The sequence below is a fragment of the Malus sylvestris genome, chromosome 5 (assembly GCF_916048215.2).
Source record: "Malus sylvestris chromosome 5, drMalSylv7.2, whole genome shotgun sequence".
In the NCBI taxonomy this organism is placed as follows: Eukaryota; Viridiplantae; Streptophyta; class Magnoliopsida; order Rosales; family Rosaceae; genus Malus; species Malus sylvestris.
This window is the reverse complement of record NC_062264.1, coordinates 1613614-1631633: the sequence shown is the minus strand read 5'-3', so window position 1 is coordinate 1631633 and position 18020 is coordinate 1613614. Positions and strand designations below refer to the sequence as shown.

Here is an 18020-nt window from a genome sequence, read left to right as displayed (position 1 = left end):
CCTTGACTCGCTAGACCCGACGAGCACCACGGCCAAATTCCGCCATTTTTCTGACGATTCAAACCTTCCCACTACCTGCAACCTACTCCATAACCTTCCCTCTTCCTTTTCCTTCCAAAATTAGAAGGAATTTGGTGGTAATTTTAGGAAAAATCGCACCGGTGGGTGCAACGATTCTTGGCTGAGATTCACCAAATTCTTAAATGATTTCATCAAATCATCACCATCAAAATACTCCTCTGAAGCTCAGGAACAAAGCCCAAACAAGTTTGGGGGCATCGGAGTTGCTATGGAGCCGAATTGAGGACTCTAAAAACTAGAGTTTCCTACGGGGTTTAGCAAAATTGGGGCTCTTCTAGGTCAAATTGGATTTGCCACTTGATTTTGGGCAATTGGTAGAGATCAGACCGTTGAATCATAATGAAACATTAGGATGTTGTTCTAGAAGTATAATGTGAATCTTTGGAAGCAACGGATTGGAAATCCGTGATGCAAATCTTCCGAATTGAATTACATAGGGATGCGTTTTATGTAAATTATGTATTTTATCAGTCAGAACTCTGAGATGTGATTTGATAATTGGTCATAGGCAACAATGGTTCGTGATGTCTCGATATGCGTGCTAAGGAGTTGTGGCACAGACCTCAGGTGAGTGGGTCTTTTCCATTCTATCGTGTATTATATATATATATATATACACACACACATATGATTGACAATTCCATAAATGTTTACAAATCAATTATTGCTTATGATTAATGTGAATGCTTTGAAGTACTATTGTAAACTACGAATGGCTTGATCCTTGTTTAGAGTACGTAGACAGTCTAACGAGACGTTAGATGCAACCATACAATATTTGAAACAAAAACCTTGTTTGGGAATTGAGCAATGTGAGGGAAATTGGTGAAAATATGAGATTTAACCTTATGTTATAGTGATTGGATGTTGGTCATAATGAAGGAAAATTTGTGAAAAACATGTTCATTTAAACAACATCTATTAGCATGCAATTAACAATTAAAGGCGGAATCATGCTTGTATGCACTTAAAAACAAAACATTAACCATGAAATTCAAAGCCTAGTAGATTGGTGAACCAAGACTCAACTCAAATCAAAGTGAGTTAAGAAATGTATACCTTTGTAGATTCCTCTTTGCATAAGCAAAGTCTAATCACCCAAGGAGAGGGCCTTCATTCCTTGCTTCTTAGATCCATGGATTTGAATGGAAGAATAGGTTTCTCCAAGTTCCCAAAATTGAGAACCTCTAAGTCTCCACACCTAGGAAAGATTGATGAAGAAATGAGTGACCTTGGAGGAGAAAGATTACTAGCTAATCCCCTCCTAGGGGGCCGGCCTCTTAGAGAGAAAAGGGAGAGACATGTTCTCTCCAATTCTCTAAAAGAAAAACTCTAAATGAATTTTGGCTATAAAGTCATATTTATACCTTAATTCATTGGAGTGGCAAACTTGTAAATAAGTCCAAAACCCACTCCATCTCTAAATGGCCGGCCTTAAGGGTTTCATTGGGCTTTTAAGGCCTTTGTGAATTATTAGTCATTAAGTTGTCATACAACTTAAGTCAATGGGCTTGACGGTTCGAAGCCCATTGGGCCTTGAGGCCCATAACTAAATCCGTGGTCTTTAACGAACTTTATTCGTTTGATTAATTAACATATTAATTAATCATTGCCATATATAATTAAACCCTTTAATTATTCTTACTCATTTCCATTATTTCTTCAATCTCTACCTTACATGGTGTACGATCCATTAGGTTCCTTTTAGCGAGGCAGTGGGCGATTAAAACCATTTCAAATCGATTGTGAATTGAAACTTACTTTCAATTCTCCCTTTAGTGATTATACACGTTTAGGGCTTCCACAAACCATGAGTGACACCTAGCAGCATATCATGGTTACCCAAGCTAATAAGAAGAGGTGGAGAACCTATTCAGTTTAGGATTACAAATGAAATACGGTCTTTCTCTAATACAATACTCTTGACCACATTGTTTGGTTTGATAGTTTAGTTTATTCATGTCTACTATCCAATGTGATTCATGTGCTTATATGATTACCTTGAATTTGATTTGGAACAACTTCCTAAATCTCATTCATACTCTGGCTAGAGATTCTTAATCATATCATAGAGTATTCTCCCTCAAACAGTTTGAAGGTTAGAGATCCCTTGTTGCGCATTCACTTGCCTTCATGGCTAAGTGGCTTAACCCCAACTATGTCGTGGACACCCTCCTGATGGAGTGACTTTGACATAATCAAATATCAATGACTTAACCACAAGACAACTATGATGCCTCAGGTCAAAGGACTACTTTGCATTATCCCAACCATGAGTTCTCATGTGACATGAGTATGAGAACTCCTCGTTGATCATGTTCAGTGGACTCATTCGCTATTGAGCACCTACATGCTTGTCTTGATGTCACACACACCAATGACTCGAGACTAGTCATTCTCCCTGAGAGAAGACATAACACGTACTGATCTTAACGGACTGTCAATGCCCAATTGGCAATCCTATGATCAGGAACGTTTAGGATGTGTGTACGAAAGAATGGTCTCATGAATCTAACTTCTTTAGATTGCATTCTCCCAATCACATATTCCTTGGACTTATCGTTTAAGCATATAACATTTATATGAGACGGCTTAAACAATAATCTTTGCCCTTGATATTAAACTAGATTAGTTTAACATATGAAATGTCCGTAAAGTATCATCATATGATTGGTTTTAGGGCACATTTCCAACACATAAATCAATGTGGAAGGAATCAAGAAATTGAAATGAGGAAACGTAAGTAATGATAGTTAATTAAACTAGTGTTTAGTTGGACTTATCCCCGATAATTATTTCTGAAAATAAATAATTCAAGAGTAGGGCGTTATAGATTGTGCATTTTACGCCACATTATATATATGCATATATATTGGAAAAATACTATGATATGGTTAAGTTTTAGATTTGCATCATGGCATATCCATGTGTATACTACTTGCACAAAATTATTATGAATGCTTTGAAGTGCGAAGATGAACGCTGAATACACAGGTAAGTTCAGGTGAGTTATGATATTAGTTGAAATGATTGAGTTATGGCATGATCACATTATGTTTTAGGCAACTCCGACATTGTCGTACAAGTTGCCTATGAGTTGTATATGTTACATGAGATGCATTTAAAGCTCATAAACCTGCACCCCGGTGTTAATGCTTCCGCTAGTGGCCAGGGCACAGTCCTTCACATGATGTTCACCTCCCGCACCTTACGCTCACCTTGGATCCAAGGTAGGTGCACATGCCTGTCTTACAAACCACTATAGGTGGTTCCGACTCGTAGGTGACCCACGATTATTCGCACAGTCTTCACGTGATTGTAGCACTTGAGCGTATTTATTTACACTTAGTCCTGTCGTATAGACCACCATAGGTGGTTCCGACTCGTGTGCATGTATACTTAATGAGCTATGGATAAGTCATACAGGTCACTAAAGGTGACTCCCAACTTATGAGTTAGCATATGTTATGAGATATGGATAAGTCGTACAGGTCACTAGAGGTGACTCCCGACTTATAAGCTAGCATATGTGATGAGATATGGATAAGTCGTACATGTCGCTATAGGTGACTCCCGACTTATGAGCTAGCATATGTGATGAGATATGGATAAGTCGTACAGGTAACTATAGTTACTCTCGACATATGAGTTAGCATATGTGATGAGATATGGATAAGTTGTACAAGTCGCTAGAGGTGACTCCCGATTTATGAGCTAGCATATGTGATGAGATATGGATAAGTCGTACAGGTCACTATAGGTGACACCAACTTATGAGTTAGCATTGATTGATGAGATATGGGTGCAGTCGTACAGGTCACCATAGGTAACGCCAACTTGCATGCTAGTATGAGTTATTAATCACATAATTATTGATATTGCTGATGAGATGTTGTGTTATGGTATATTTATGGTTTACTGTTGATATACTTTTGATTTCACATTGACACATGGTATGATTTTTTGGAAACTATACAAGTGTTGCAGCGAGGGGTTATAATGCTTTAGATGGTTTCTATTAAAATTTCATTTCTAGGGCCACTCACCCTTGTTTTGTTTTCACCCTCCATGTTTTATTAGCTGAGCTTTCTTATCGTCAAAGATTCGTGGCGATTTTTAGTATTGGAGATTCTATCGAGGGTACGATTCTTAATCCACTCTACTGTATTTATGCTCTAACATCATGTATGAAGTGAGTTCTTTCCCGCTCACCAGAGCACTTTGGTAATTAGGCACTCTTAGATTTAAATTTATTCACATTTTTCTACATCATCACACTTTATGGCTTCGTCATCTTTCAGGTATTGGTCAACGCAGCTCGATTCGGAGTCTTAGTGGACATTCGGGTCAAGATGTGTCACTAAGTGTCTTGATTACTTAAAATCTAAAATATATGAAAAACGAATAATAAAAAAAATACTTGGGTAAACTGCCAAATACTCTCGAACTATTACAAGGATGTCAATTAACTCCAAACTACTTTTTTTGTTGTACTCTCTTAACTAGTACAAGACAACTAAATATTTTGCAGTTACATGCGTCTCATGCCCACCCCCCCATATGACAATATTTAATTGAATTTGGACAATTCTCTTAAATATAACGGTGGTGAGATATTTAAATATTTTGTACTAATTAAAGGGATAAATTGTCATAGCCCGTCCCGAGATTTTCTTATTAAGGACGTGAAAGGACGAAAGTACCCTTGACGTTACTAAGGTAAGTGTGTGTGACATGTTTTGAATATTTCATATTTCCCAAATTATTGGAAATATCATTTAAGTTGGATAAAAATTGGGTTGTAAATTTGTGTGGTTAGGGATTGAAGTGGAATTGTTTTAGATGGACCACACCCTCACACACGGACTCACCTTCTCTCTCCCTTCCCCCGTGCTTTCTTTCTCTTTCCTCTATGTTCAGTCTCTCTCTCACCCTCGAACCGTACGGACAAGACCAAAAACCTTCAAAACTTTGCGGATCGAAGCAAATAAGGTATGATTCTTCATCCTTTTGATGTTCTGAGTTGAATGGTACTAGTTTTAGGAAGTGAAACCCTCGGAATCATCGTGAAACCCTAACCCCGAAAATGTGCACTGTTCATGCACACGTGAAATCTTACATTTCAGGGAATTTCAAGCTCACAGTGAGCTTCAGGAGATCCTCACGAGTTTCAGGGTACTTCGTTGGTAACATTTGGACGTCGGAGGACTGAGAACGGAGTCTTTCAAAATTTGCCGGATTATCGTGCTTCCTCAGGTTAAATCTAGTGGATTTTAGACCTTGAAACTAGTCCATCGTGATTCTACATGTTGAGGGCTTCAAATTGATATAAAATACGAAGAAAATGGTTGAGAAACGAAGGAGAACAAGACATTTAAAAATTGCCCAGTTTTCCGGCCACCGGAAAATTCAGTCCGGCGAGCTCGCGAGGAAGAAGACGCGCGTGGGCGCGCGTGTACCCGTACCTGCCCTGGCGCGTGGGAGCGCATGCCACATCAAAAAAAATTTCTAAAAATTTCTCGACATCCGTGACGTCGAATAGGTCGATGTGGTATATTCACATACCCAAATTGAGCACCGTATGAGAAGTTATTTCGAATTATTGGTTATGTGTTTTAATTAACGTTTTTATAGTTATTTCGCATATAGGTGACACCTATCCCGAGGACGAGCGCATCCAGGGACGTCACGGGGGTTACGACCCATCGACTTACCAGTGAGTGGGCAGTTTTGTTTTCGTATTACCTATATACTATTGTTTTTTCCCAGAAAATGAATTTATTTGAAAATATGTTTTAGAATGCCATGCATGCAATTGATGAGATATTTGAATTGATAATTGATGCATATATATATGAATTGACGCTGTGGACGCACATGTGAGTTTTACATTATTCATACGATTTATTTTATGTGAATTGCATTGAAAGCTCATAACCTGCACCCTAGGTGTTAGTGCTTATATTATTCACCGCACCGCACGCTCGCCTTGGATCCAAGTAGGTGAATGTCGTACAGACCATGTGAGGGTTCCGACATGCTAGTCGTGTAGATCGCTAGATGTGATTCCGACTAGTGGGTGACCTTAGTTTATGCGCGCCGATGATTGATGAGAGAAGCACTAGAGCGTATTCTTACACCTTTCATCGTATAGACTACCTTACGTAGTTCCGAGTGACGTGCATAGTAGGGTCGTATAGATCACTGGAGTGACTCCGGCAGGGGGGAATATTGAGCTAGAATTAGCCGTACAGGACCATTATAGGGTCTCCGGTTAGTTCATTATATCATCTGTCATATTGAAGCATCCATATTCTGTTTTTTACATTATGACATGGCATACTTTCTGGTTTTTGAGAAAAATTGATGATTTGAGATTTATGAAAAGTATTATGCTATTATGCTAAATTTCTGGGAAAGTATACAGGTTTTACGGTAAGGGGTTAGAAATGTTTTGGAAAATCTTTGGTTTTACTGACCCACTCATCTTTGTTTTGCGCCCCTCCAGGTTCTCGCTAGCAGTTGGTGGCTCACGAGGTCTTTTTCGGCGTTCTGACAGACGTTCTACATATAGGACTCACATGCGGGTGTTGCACTTTTAATTATAGTCCTACTTGACTGCACTTGTTACCTACGCTCTGAATTCGTGTGTTTTACTTTATAACTCACTCTTCTATGCTAGTAGGTTATTACTGATAGTGGTTGTTTTAAATTGCTTCATATTTCTATTATATCTTGCTTCCGTGTCGCACTTTTGGCTACGTCACACTCACGTGACAGCCAGCACGCCTTGATTCTAGGATCGGGGTGTGTCATAAATCAATTGAAAAAAATAGTTCAGAGAGTAATTAGCAGATTTATAAATTTGTAATAGTTTTTTAAATGTTAGATTCGACTATTTATTTAAAAAATTAAGAGAGAATTAATAAAAAAAAATATCATATAGAAAAATATTTGGGTAAATAAGACATTTCTATTAAAATAATAAACAAAAAATGTTTTTAGTTCATGAAAATTTCGAATTGGCCTTTAAAATAACAATAAAAGAAGTGCTTTTAATAATAAAAAAAAGTTTTTGTAGTCTTTAGTTAGATTAAGAATGTCATTGTATAAATCTTTATGAGATTTGATTATATATTTTAATTAATTTTGTAATTGTATTGTAATATTTTTATAAACAAAGAAGCAATCGTTGTGAGAAATCACGTCTCAAAATTCTCTCTATTCTCTTTATTCTCTATATTCTTTGCCGCACATCTCTTTATAACTCTCTTGTTAAATGGGCCTACAATTTTCCACCATAAGCAGTCCTCGAATCCAATTTTCATTTTCTAACAATTTTAAGCAGTCCTCGAATGCAATAAAGAAAAAAGCATCCGCATTTCACGTGAAAAACCCTAGCTCAGAAACCGGATAGAACCTCCCACAGTCTCTCTCTCTGAGCTCCGACAATGGCGGAGCTGCCAGTGATAACAATAGGAGGCAAGGGCTCGTCTCTGTCCTCCTCCTCCGTCTGCTCCCTCGCCAAGGGCCTTGCTCATCTGCGCACCGACTTGTCGGCGCTCAATCGGCTCGACTCCTCCTCCTCCTCCTCATCGCCCCTCGCCCACAATCTCGTCTCTCTCCTCCCCTCCCTCCCAACTGTCGAAGAATGCAGAGCCTCCCTCGTCGTCCTCCTCTGCAAGCTTTTATCTCTCTCCGGTTCCCCCAACGTCCGTACGGTTCTCGCGGTACGTCTCGCCGAAGCCATCAATTCCCGAGACTTGGAGCTCGGGTCGCTCGTTTTGACCGAAGAGGAGGCTCTTGCGTTGGAGGAATTCAAGTTATCCTCAGCTTTGTGCGGGATATGTGCGCTTCTGGACCACCAGTCCGCCGCGTTGTCTACTGTTTCCGATGCGGTGGCAGCGATGTCTTGCGAGGCGTTGAAGGCCGATGTAAGGGCGTTTAATTCGATGGATTTGGGGGATGGGTACGCAGCGAAGGAGGTGATTGCTGTGGCCAATGATTTGAAGGTGCTGCTCAATGGGTCTAAATTAGTGGGTAAGCTTGAAATTGAAGCGGTATCGGAAATCCCCCAAATTCACGCGAGTTTGAGAGAGCAGGTGAAATCTTTGCACTCCAAGACTCGAACGGAGCTGAATTCTGGCGGGAAAGTAGTTACTCCTAGGACAGTGGTGACCACATTGTTGTCAGTGGCGTCTGCGCTTCATCACTTGGGTGACCTTAGTTTGTCCCGTGCGAAGATGATTGTGGATGCGGTGGGGAGTGAAGATTTGAGGTCGAGTTTGGTGGCATTGTTTGAGAAGAAATGCCCAAGTGGTGAAAGCTTGATTAGTGGGTTCAAGTTGGTTTCCCATTTGGGATCTGACGCTGAAGTGAATTATGATAATTTTGCTCACGAAGTGAATGTGTTAATGGGAATTGTGTGGAAGATTGTGACTTGGGAGGCAATAACGGCATTTGTGGTGCTCGAGGGAGCTGAGTTGAATGTGAAGAAGAGTGAAGGTAGTGAAGTGAATGGAGGAGGGAATGTGAGAGTAGAGAAGAAGAGTGAGAAGAAGAAGAAGGTGGTTTTGGGTAAGGGGACTAGTGTTGTAGTACAGTTGATTAAAGATAGGTTGCGGGGCAAGGGAGGAAATGCTGTTGATAGTTTGGGGTTGTTGGTAATTTGGACGGACGAGCTTTCATCGTTTTTGGACCCCAAGGACCCGGAATTTGATGGTTTGTTGAACAAGGTTAAGGAGATAGTGGAAAGCAATGAGAGTAGAAGACTCCCAAAGCTTCCAAAGGTAAGATTCCAGTACTCATATCATTTAATGTAAAGTATAGTTGATCAGATATGATTCAAGATGATAATTAAGAAGGATTATATAGTTGTTAAGTGGTTGAATTTTGTTTGTTACTTGATTGGTGGCTTTAGATAACCTTTTATTCGACATGTTTCTTAATGTACGGTAGATGTGGATAATGGAAACAGATATTTACTTGCACCCCCTAATTGTGAAGTTGTTTTAGCAGTCGTTTTAAAAACACTCTTAGAGTGAGTTTTTTGACATCAACATAAACTTTTAAAAGTTAAAAATCATTTTTACCCTTTACACATGTTCTGATACCTTGAAGTTAATATAGTGGATAGTTATTGGTTTTGAAATTTAGTATAGAATCATTGATATTAGAAACCTGTCAAGAATTATATCTTTCTTTTATTTCCAAATGGTCCAGACTAGAATATATCTCTTAAAAGAATTTAGTTTAACACACTTAAGTTTCGAATGGAAACATGTGCTTTGTTCGGCACGGAAGCAGAGTAAGCTGGAGCGGAATTATGTCGATACTTACATAAGTTACAATTAATGGTTTTCGAATTGTCAGTCAGTAACTCAGTGCGAAATATTTTTCACACCAGTGTCCGCTCATCTATTTGATATTTACATTGACGCACCTAACCTATAGTTTTGTCCTGCTCCTTAGCTCTCTTACTTGATACATCTCGCTTTTTGTGTAGAGAAAGCTAGAATCAGTGATCCTATCGAACTTGTCCATCATTTTTTGACAATTGAAAACTCAAGAGGGATATCTAACAAGTCCCTATATATCTGTGTAATTGATGTAAACATATATCTGATGCTGCTATGGGATATGTCAATATTTGATAACAGTGGATCATTAATGACATCCTATCTGTCTCGGAGTATTTTCGCTAATCCACATTATTTCATTGATTTGTAGGAGAAGAAAATTAATATCATTCTTTCTTATCTATTTTTTTACCTTTTTCTTTGGGAAACTGTTCGTGTTTTCAGGATAACTATGTGTGGTTATTAACTTATTACTATCTACCTCTTACTTTATTTTTGTCTTTGAAAGGAAGGGATTTTTTTTTTTACAACATAATGTACATACTTTAACTTTGTAGTTCGATACGGATAGATATTTGAATCTGTAATAGTGACCATTTGGAAAGAATTGGAAACTTATTACAATTGTGTGAATGTATATTTTCAAGAAACCATACTTAGGTTGCTGTCAGTTGCCTTTGCAGATTATGGTCTTTTGTTTCAGCTGATTTTATGATTTTTTTCTTTTTGGGTTTGTGCTGAGTGGACTTACTAGCATTCTGACCTTGTATATATTATTGGAAATCCTAGGGTACTCGTGACTTTGCAAAAGAACAAATGGTAGTAAGAAAGACAGCATTTTCGATTATTGAAGAGGTCTTTGAGAGGCACGGTGCGATGGCCCTTGACACTCCAGTTTTTGAATTGAGAGAAACCCTCATGGGAAAATATGGGGAAGATTCAAAATTGATTTATGATCTTGCTGACCAGGTATTTCTCAGTTTCAACTGTCGTCAATTTAAGTGGAGTTTTGTTTTTATTTTTCACAGTTAATTTCTTTTTTGCAAGTTGCATGAAGTGTTTCTTAATTTGGCTATGAAAAAAAGGCCTTTTAGGCTTTCTGTGCTTGAGCCAGGGAGCTACTTCTAAAATTTTCTTGTGTGGTTTTCTCAAGAATTTGGCTATAGGGATGACCTTTTGTTGGTTGCATCTTGCTTATAATTTTGTTTATGCTTTTTAAACCTTCTGGCGGGTATTGTTGTATTTTTAAACATGAAATAATCTCCTATATGTTGCGACCACTACATATTTTTCATGTATCATATGGGGAATTGCCTATAATTGCTGAGAAAGACCTTGTAATTTCTTCTTCATATATACTTCTCTTAGGTTTCTAGCAGCTAAGGTGCAATGTTGTTATAGTTTGACAATTAAACTAAAATAATCACTCATATATCTAATGGGGGTTGTGTTTGTCGTGTCGGCAGGGAGGAGAGCTTTTATCACTGCGATATGATCTAACTGTTCCATTTGCTAGATATGTAGCTATGAATGGTATCACATCTTTCAAAAGGTACCAAATAGCAAAGGTCTATAGAAGAGACAATCCATCCAAAGGACGATATCGTGAATTTTACCAATGCGACTTTGATATTGCTGGTCAATTTGAAAAAATGGGTCCAGATTTTGAGGTTATTAAGATTTTGACAGAACTTCTTGATGAGCTGAATATTGGAGATTATGAGGTAAGTTTTCATTTTACCCTCCGTTTGTGTCATTGCGTACAAAGTTTTGTTAAATTGAAGAAAGACATGGATTATAACACCACAGATCCTTACATGTATCAATTTTGAGATGGAGTTATGCATGAAACTTCTTTTGAATATTGTTATGACTTATGAGATCTGGCTCCCAATTTCAATCATTTAAAATTACTGGAAATGCTTTCGAGGGTGAAGGATATTGGTTCATGGTAAAGAAAAAACTTCATAAATGCAATCAATGTGGTAACAAATTAACAATAGAAAACGTCGAAGCAAAGTGTCCGTCTTACTGTAATGATTCCATGTTGGTATGCATACAGAAATAGGACTCATTCTATTCTTTCATAAACCCTTCAATCTTGTTGTAAAGCAATTATGGAAAGATGGATTTCAACCTCTATGAAGAAGCCTATGTAACATGGATTTCGACCTCTATGAAGAAGCCTATGTAACATGTTTCCTAAATGCCATTTAACTCTCTATGAAGTGCTTCCTAGACTGCTAATATTTAGAACTTCCAATGGGTTCTTTTGGAATTTATGTTGGTCAGTAGAAAAAAAATTTATTGCAAGATCTCATTCGCTGCATATTTTCATAATAAAGTGTTGTTTATCTTCTGGCGGGTATGAATATGATTTAGATTAATTGATTAAACGTTATATTATTTATCTTAAAGTCTCTCAATTTTGACTGCGTGTTTGCTAGCATTTTACATCCTAATTGTAGATCACTCTTATGTGTGTTTAATTGAGTTGTGTAATTTGTATTTGTATGTAAAATCATAGATTTTAATTGTAATGGAGTTATAGAAATACTTTGATGAGTTACGAAAATCAAGGATATTAGTCCTTTGCAATAAAATTTGTGTTTATACTAATCTTATCTGCCTTACTTAAATTGGTTGGCAGGAGCTCAACTACAATATTTTCTAGTCCCTTTTTTCTTTAATAAATAAAATTGTGGAATATGTATGTTGATTTCTTGACAAAAGTCACAAAATGGACGTTTATTTGTTTAGTAGCATCTGCATCATAATGTGAGCAATTATTTGGTATGCCTCATTTTTCTGGCTTAACTTTAATTACATGTGTTTGTTACTGTTTATTATACAGATTAAATTGAATCACCGAAAGTTGTTGGATGGAATGTTGGAAATCTGTGGAGTACCTCCTGAAAAATTCAGAACTATTTGTTCAAGTATTGACAAGTTAGACAAGCAGCCTTTTGAGCAGATAAAAGGAGAAATGGTAAAGACAAAAAAATTGCAACTGATTTCCCATGTGTATGCTTGAGTTACATTGTTATATCTTGGGTTTGCTTATTTCTATGTTCTGCATGTGCTTGTTTGAGTTACATTTCGTGTCTGATGTCCTTGCTGAGTTACCTTTGTCTCAGTCTCTTTGCTTTTTGTTAGTTGGTGATTCACTACTTTACAGAACATTAGTTACTGCATAATATTGTCTTATGAAGTACTTTGCAAGCTGACCCCTAGTAGTTGGGAGGAATCCTATATATAAATGGAGCATGTTTCTCATATATAACCTAACAGAACAATGATTACTACATAAGATTGATTTTACGAGCTGGACCCAAGTAATAGGAAAACTTTGTTTTGCAGTATACACGATCATAGTTGTCATGTGTCTGCTTCTTGACAAGGAATGCTGTCTAGTTGGGCAATTTTCCTGGTTAAGTATCTGTATTTGTATCATTGCCTGATGGAGGGCTGAAGTCTCACACCATGAGGTCAAGCTTTTGGTCCTGTACCTACCAACCCAAAAGTTCTATTGATAACTTATAGTTGACTTTCAAACACTGGATGGTATTGATTTAAAAAGTATGTTTTGAGTTCCAAATAACTGAATGGTAAAAGCATTCGTATATCCAAATAATGAATAAACTGTATTTCTTCAAGTAATCTGTGATCATAACAATTTCTAAGAAAGACATATCTACTGGTTTGAAATTTCATACCATGATAACCAATGCATTTCAGTTCTTGTTTATTTCTCGTCTATAAGCGTGTACTTGGTTTATCAATTTGTCATGCTTTTCTCCCTAATCGGCGGGCATGCATTTTCATTTCTATCCTTTATTGTTTGTCTTGGTTGATGCCATTTTTCATATGGTTGACTTATTTTCTGTTATCCGAACTAATTTTATATCTGCCATATATGAATTTTTCTAGGTGGAGGAGAAGGGCTTAAGTGTTGAGACAGCAGACAAAATTGGTGCTTTTGTAAAAGAGCGTGGACATCCTTTGGAATTGTTAAGTAAGCTTAAACAGGAGGGCAGCAAGTTCTTGGAAAGCAGTTCATCTATAGATGCGTTGAATGACTTGGAGATCTTATTTAATGCTTTGCAAAAATCAAAGTGCATAGGAAAAGTGACTTTTGACTTAAGTCTTGCAAGGGGTCTCGATTATTATACTGGAGTAATATTTGAAGCTGTTTTTAGGGGGGGTGCCCAGGTAAAATTACATAAATGCTGTTGTGAATTTCTTTTGCATTCATTTTGTGTCCTATTGTTGTTTGTATAACATGTCTCATGTGCCTTGTATAATCTTTCTGTGACATTATTTAAAAGTTTCAATTCAGATGAACAGTGAAAGTAATAATAAATGGCGTATTCCCTTTACTTCCTCAGCTTAACTTATGTGTTTCAACCTATATTAACTTGTTATCAGGTTGGTTCAATTGCTGCTGGTGGACGCTACGACAACCTTATAGGGATGTTTGGTACAAAGCAGGTTCCAGCTGTTGGTGTCAGCCTTGGAATTGAACGAGTATTTAATATAATGGAGCAGCTTAACAAAGACCAGAATCAGGTGACATTTCATATGCTTCTGGGTATATGTTGATTAATAGTCTTATATTTTGGGTGAATATTATTGTTGGGTTATAATCTGATTGGTAGTGACAGCACTTCAAATCCTGTTCCTCGAACATTATTGAACTATAAATTCATTAGGTTATACGTTTCTTAGGTTAAGTTACACTGCCTTCTGACCGCTGATTCATATCTTAGTTTAGTCCCTAAACTGTATATTTGTCATTTTGGTTCCTGAATTTTGGTTAGTTGATCCAAATATAAACTTCTGTCAATGAATTCAACCGAAGTAATTGTGTACATGCACAGATGGCTACATAATCGAGAATAATTTCTTCATTCCGATTCTAACCCACCCTTATTCTTTTTTAACTTTTCGATAAAGAAACTGAAGCTGAAATAAAATCAAGAGGTTAGAGGAAACTCAAATCAATATCCTTATATTGATGCTCCAAGGAAATCAAAACTTGTTATCTTGGTGTTACCTTTTAGTCATTCTAGAGCCATCTTTCCGTTTGTTCAGCGTCCCTACTGTTTTTCTTTGAAAATTGTTTGAGTTTAGAGCAAGGGACTGCTATTTGGTAGATGGATTGGGTGTTAAAATGAGAGCAGGAAATAGGTATGACATCTGTCATTTACCAGGTATGTATGCTGTGTTTCGGTGACTTGCGATTTTGATTGTGTCCTACACTCTGGATTGGTTGGTCCAATGTCACAATAGATATAATAGCGCATTGAAGACTTATTTTGTGTTCTTTTTTGGCTTCTTGTTATATATATATATTAGTTCGTGTAAGTAGATGACTTTTTGGCTAGCGACATGGTGGATTTAAGGCGGATACTGTGGATAAATGTTTTGGTTAATAATTTGGAAAGCCACATGGCATTATAGGTTGCCTTGTAGTTTAGTTTTGCAGCCTTGTACGAGGCATTGATCTGTTTCGTGTTTTATTGGTATTGTTATACAGAGAACACGAGCAACGAAGACTGAAGTCCTAGTGAGTATATTGGGGGATGATTTAGGACGAGCAGCAGAGCTATCAACGGAGTTGTGGGACGTAAAAGTGAAAGCAGAATACTCAGTGAATAAAAGAGTGACGAAACACTTTGATCGAGCAAAGGAATCTAGGATCCCTTGGATGATAATTGAGGGTGAACGGGAGCGGAATGATAATGTTGTGAGATTGAAAAACATGGCGGCTGGCGAGGAAATCACAATTTCTAGAGATACAATTGTGGAAGAAGTTCAAAAACGGTTGAGTTTGTCATAATTTAATCAGTTAAGGCATCAAAGATATGAAACCAGATTACCCGAACTTTTGAAACTTAATATGTTTTTGGGTATGCTTTACAAAGTGCATCTGTTAAGATGCTTGGATTGTAATGTAAGTTGGTGATTTGAACTTAATAAATAAAATGTGGGGTTGAGTTAAGACTTTGTGTTATATTAGAAAACAAGTAGGGAAATTAATGTTGAAATTGCTTTATTCTCCCTCGATCACTTGAGATTTTGTTGTGGAGAGTGATGCATCGCAGTCGCAGTCGCAGTCGCAGATGGTGGCCTTTGTTGGTCCAGAGTCCCCTACATATCACTTTACGATTGGCACTGGCAGGCAGTGTATGGGTGGGACTGAGGAGATGTCATGACGCTTCAACTTACACCCCAAAGGAAATGGGCGAAAAGAAGCTACCGTCAAAAGAAAAACAACAAGATTGCCATTTCCTTTTGATTTATATGCTTATTAATCCTATTTATCGACAAGAAAAGATTATCACCAATTTTCTTGTCTTTGTTTCGACTCTATCTTTATTTGCTGTAAAAAAAAAAAAAAAATACTGCTAGACTTATTTGCCACGTCAATTATGACATCTCTTTTGGAAAAAAAAATTTAATCTTTTACTCCAAGTTGACATATTTGACATTTCATTTGGAAATGCTTTTAATGATTTATATGGCCTTGTGATGCACCGTCGGGTTGGTCATTTGGTCATTTTAACTAACAATACAGTTTAACTTACTAGTACCTAAATAAAAATTCAAACGAAAAGCTCTCAAGTAAATATGAAAAAACAAGGGGGCTAGAGCCATAGTAGAAACTAGCCTCTCTACACGCACTAACGTGCGTGCAAGAGACATTTTTGCATCACGGGCGCTACGCTCCCCTAAATATGTATTGTGTTAGTTTTTTTTCCATTGTAATTGTCAATGTATATGTTTCAAAAAGTATGATACCAAGTATGGAGTTGATGGATGAAATCTGGAAGATGACTGCACATAACTGGAAGTAATAAATTTGAAGTTGTTGACGTGGATACTCTCACACACACAGTAGTGCCTATGACGGTATTCTCTAACATTACCTTTGCAAGCATGAAGCATGTAGAATATAACTTATTTTCCTTTTCCCTGTATTTTAAAATCAATTAACTTGGGAATTTATTACTTGGGAAAGCTCATAATGTTTTCATTGCAAAGGATCACGATGATGTGAAGACCTCAATGTATTGTTGTAGAGGACAAAGCACATACTCATGAGTTATTGTCTTTGTTTGCTGAAGGACTACGTTAATAAGGGAAAATATATTTTACCAAAATGTAGAACAAAGGTGAAATAAAATGTGGGAAAGCAGTAAAATATTATGTTTGTGGTGCTTTTTGTACTTGGGGTCGGGGATGAATTTTATTTTGTGTTTTGTTTTAAATTTTTATAATGCAAATTCGGATTTAGTGGTAACTGATGTTGTAGTTGATTTTTCAGTGGAGTTGTGTTGTGGATTGTGGGAAACAAACTAAACTTCCATGTTATGTGCAAAGACCATGATCATAGTTTGGTTTGATGGGATCCAAGTGGCAGGAAACATATATGAAGCCTTTGGCGTCTATCCGAATTTTCAATATATAGATCTAAACAACATAAATTATATAGTGAAGTCTCACGCAACTGGGGAGAAAATGAACCCGATTACAAATGTAAAAATGAAGTCAACCTTGTTATAATTGAGATTTATTATATGAACATTCACAATCCAAAATACACAAAATTATAATAATCATGTAAGAATAGATATTGAATAGGGGACAAAAACGATTACCTAAGACATAAGTGCCTTGGGCAAAATGGGGATTGTGAAATTAATTGAAGATTAATAATGTTTTTGGCTGTGATGTTTGTATGTTTACTCAATACATAGAGTAAGGAGAAAAATTATGTCTTTGTACGGCATCTTACCACTCACGTCTGCATTGGTTGTGTTGTCGAAGAAGATGGAAACTTTTCTCTTGGCCGAAACATCCTTCTCAAAAGTAGTTGGGTGGATAACTGATCGAATCTTAACCATTGTGGCATGCGGCTGCAAAATTATTTAAATGTACCCACCAATTCAAATATTTTCTGAAATGGAAGTCCAACTCTGCCTGCTTTGTTTTATTTTTCTGGCCATGTGTAACTAAAACGACCCAAGCAACTCTCTAATGCGTGGAATCTTTATCGGATTAATCTTTCTCTGGAGTAGCATCGGTTTTTCCCCCCTAAAGTGCATGTCGTCTTCTTCCTCCTCTTGATTTCTAGAGTCGCACGAACGGTTTTACATTCTGAAAATGATGAGAAGAGAGCAACATGGGTTTGTAGGAAGAAAGAGTGAAGCGTCCTGGGAGAAAAGTGAACTGACTCTTCTTATCCTTATCCTTCTCCACGTTTCAATCTTTATCTGTGCCTTTGCTTCCATTCAAATCTTTATCCTTCTGCACATTCAAAGAAACAAAGAAAACGAAAAGATTGACTTATTTACCAGATTGCACCGTTTATATATGAAAGGACAGCCCTGGTCATGTTATGACTTGTGAAGATCCCATGTTTTCATATGATCAAATGATTAAGTATGAAGTTTGTTGATACACAAAATCAGTGGGGACTTTAATACAACAGAAAATGTTAAGTTTGTGACCTTTGCTAGATTGCTCCGGTCACTAGTGTGGATAAGTATGTAAATGGATAGAGATAGGAAGCAA

The 18020-nt window shown here is 37.1% G+C and overlaps 1 protein-coding gene across 1 annotated transcript; it reads left to right on the top strand.

Moving 5' to 3' along the window:
- Window positions 1–7383: 7383 nt before the first annotated feature.
- Window positions 7384–15444, top strand: LOC126621504 (histidine--tRNA ligase, cytoplasmic-like). Its single transcript, XM_050290009.1, has 7 exons — window positions 7384–8870; window positions 10230–10409; window positions 10907–11164; window positions 12295–12429; window positions 13371–13652; window positions 13869–14009; window positions 14980–15444. The coding sequence occupies exons 1-7, from the start codon at window positions 7533–7535 to the stop codon at window positions 15280–15282; spliced, it is 2637 nt and encodes an 878-aa protein (XP_050145966.1). The 5' UTR covers window positions 7384–7532; the 3' UTR covers window positions 15283–15444.
- The last annotated feature ends 2576 nt before the right edge of the window (window positions 15445–18020 follow it).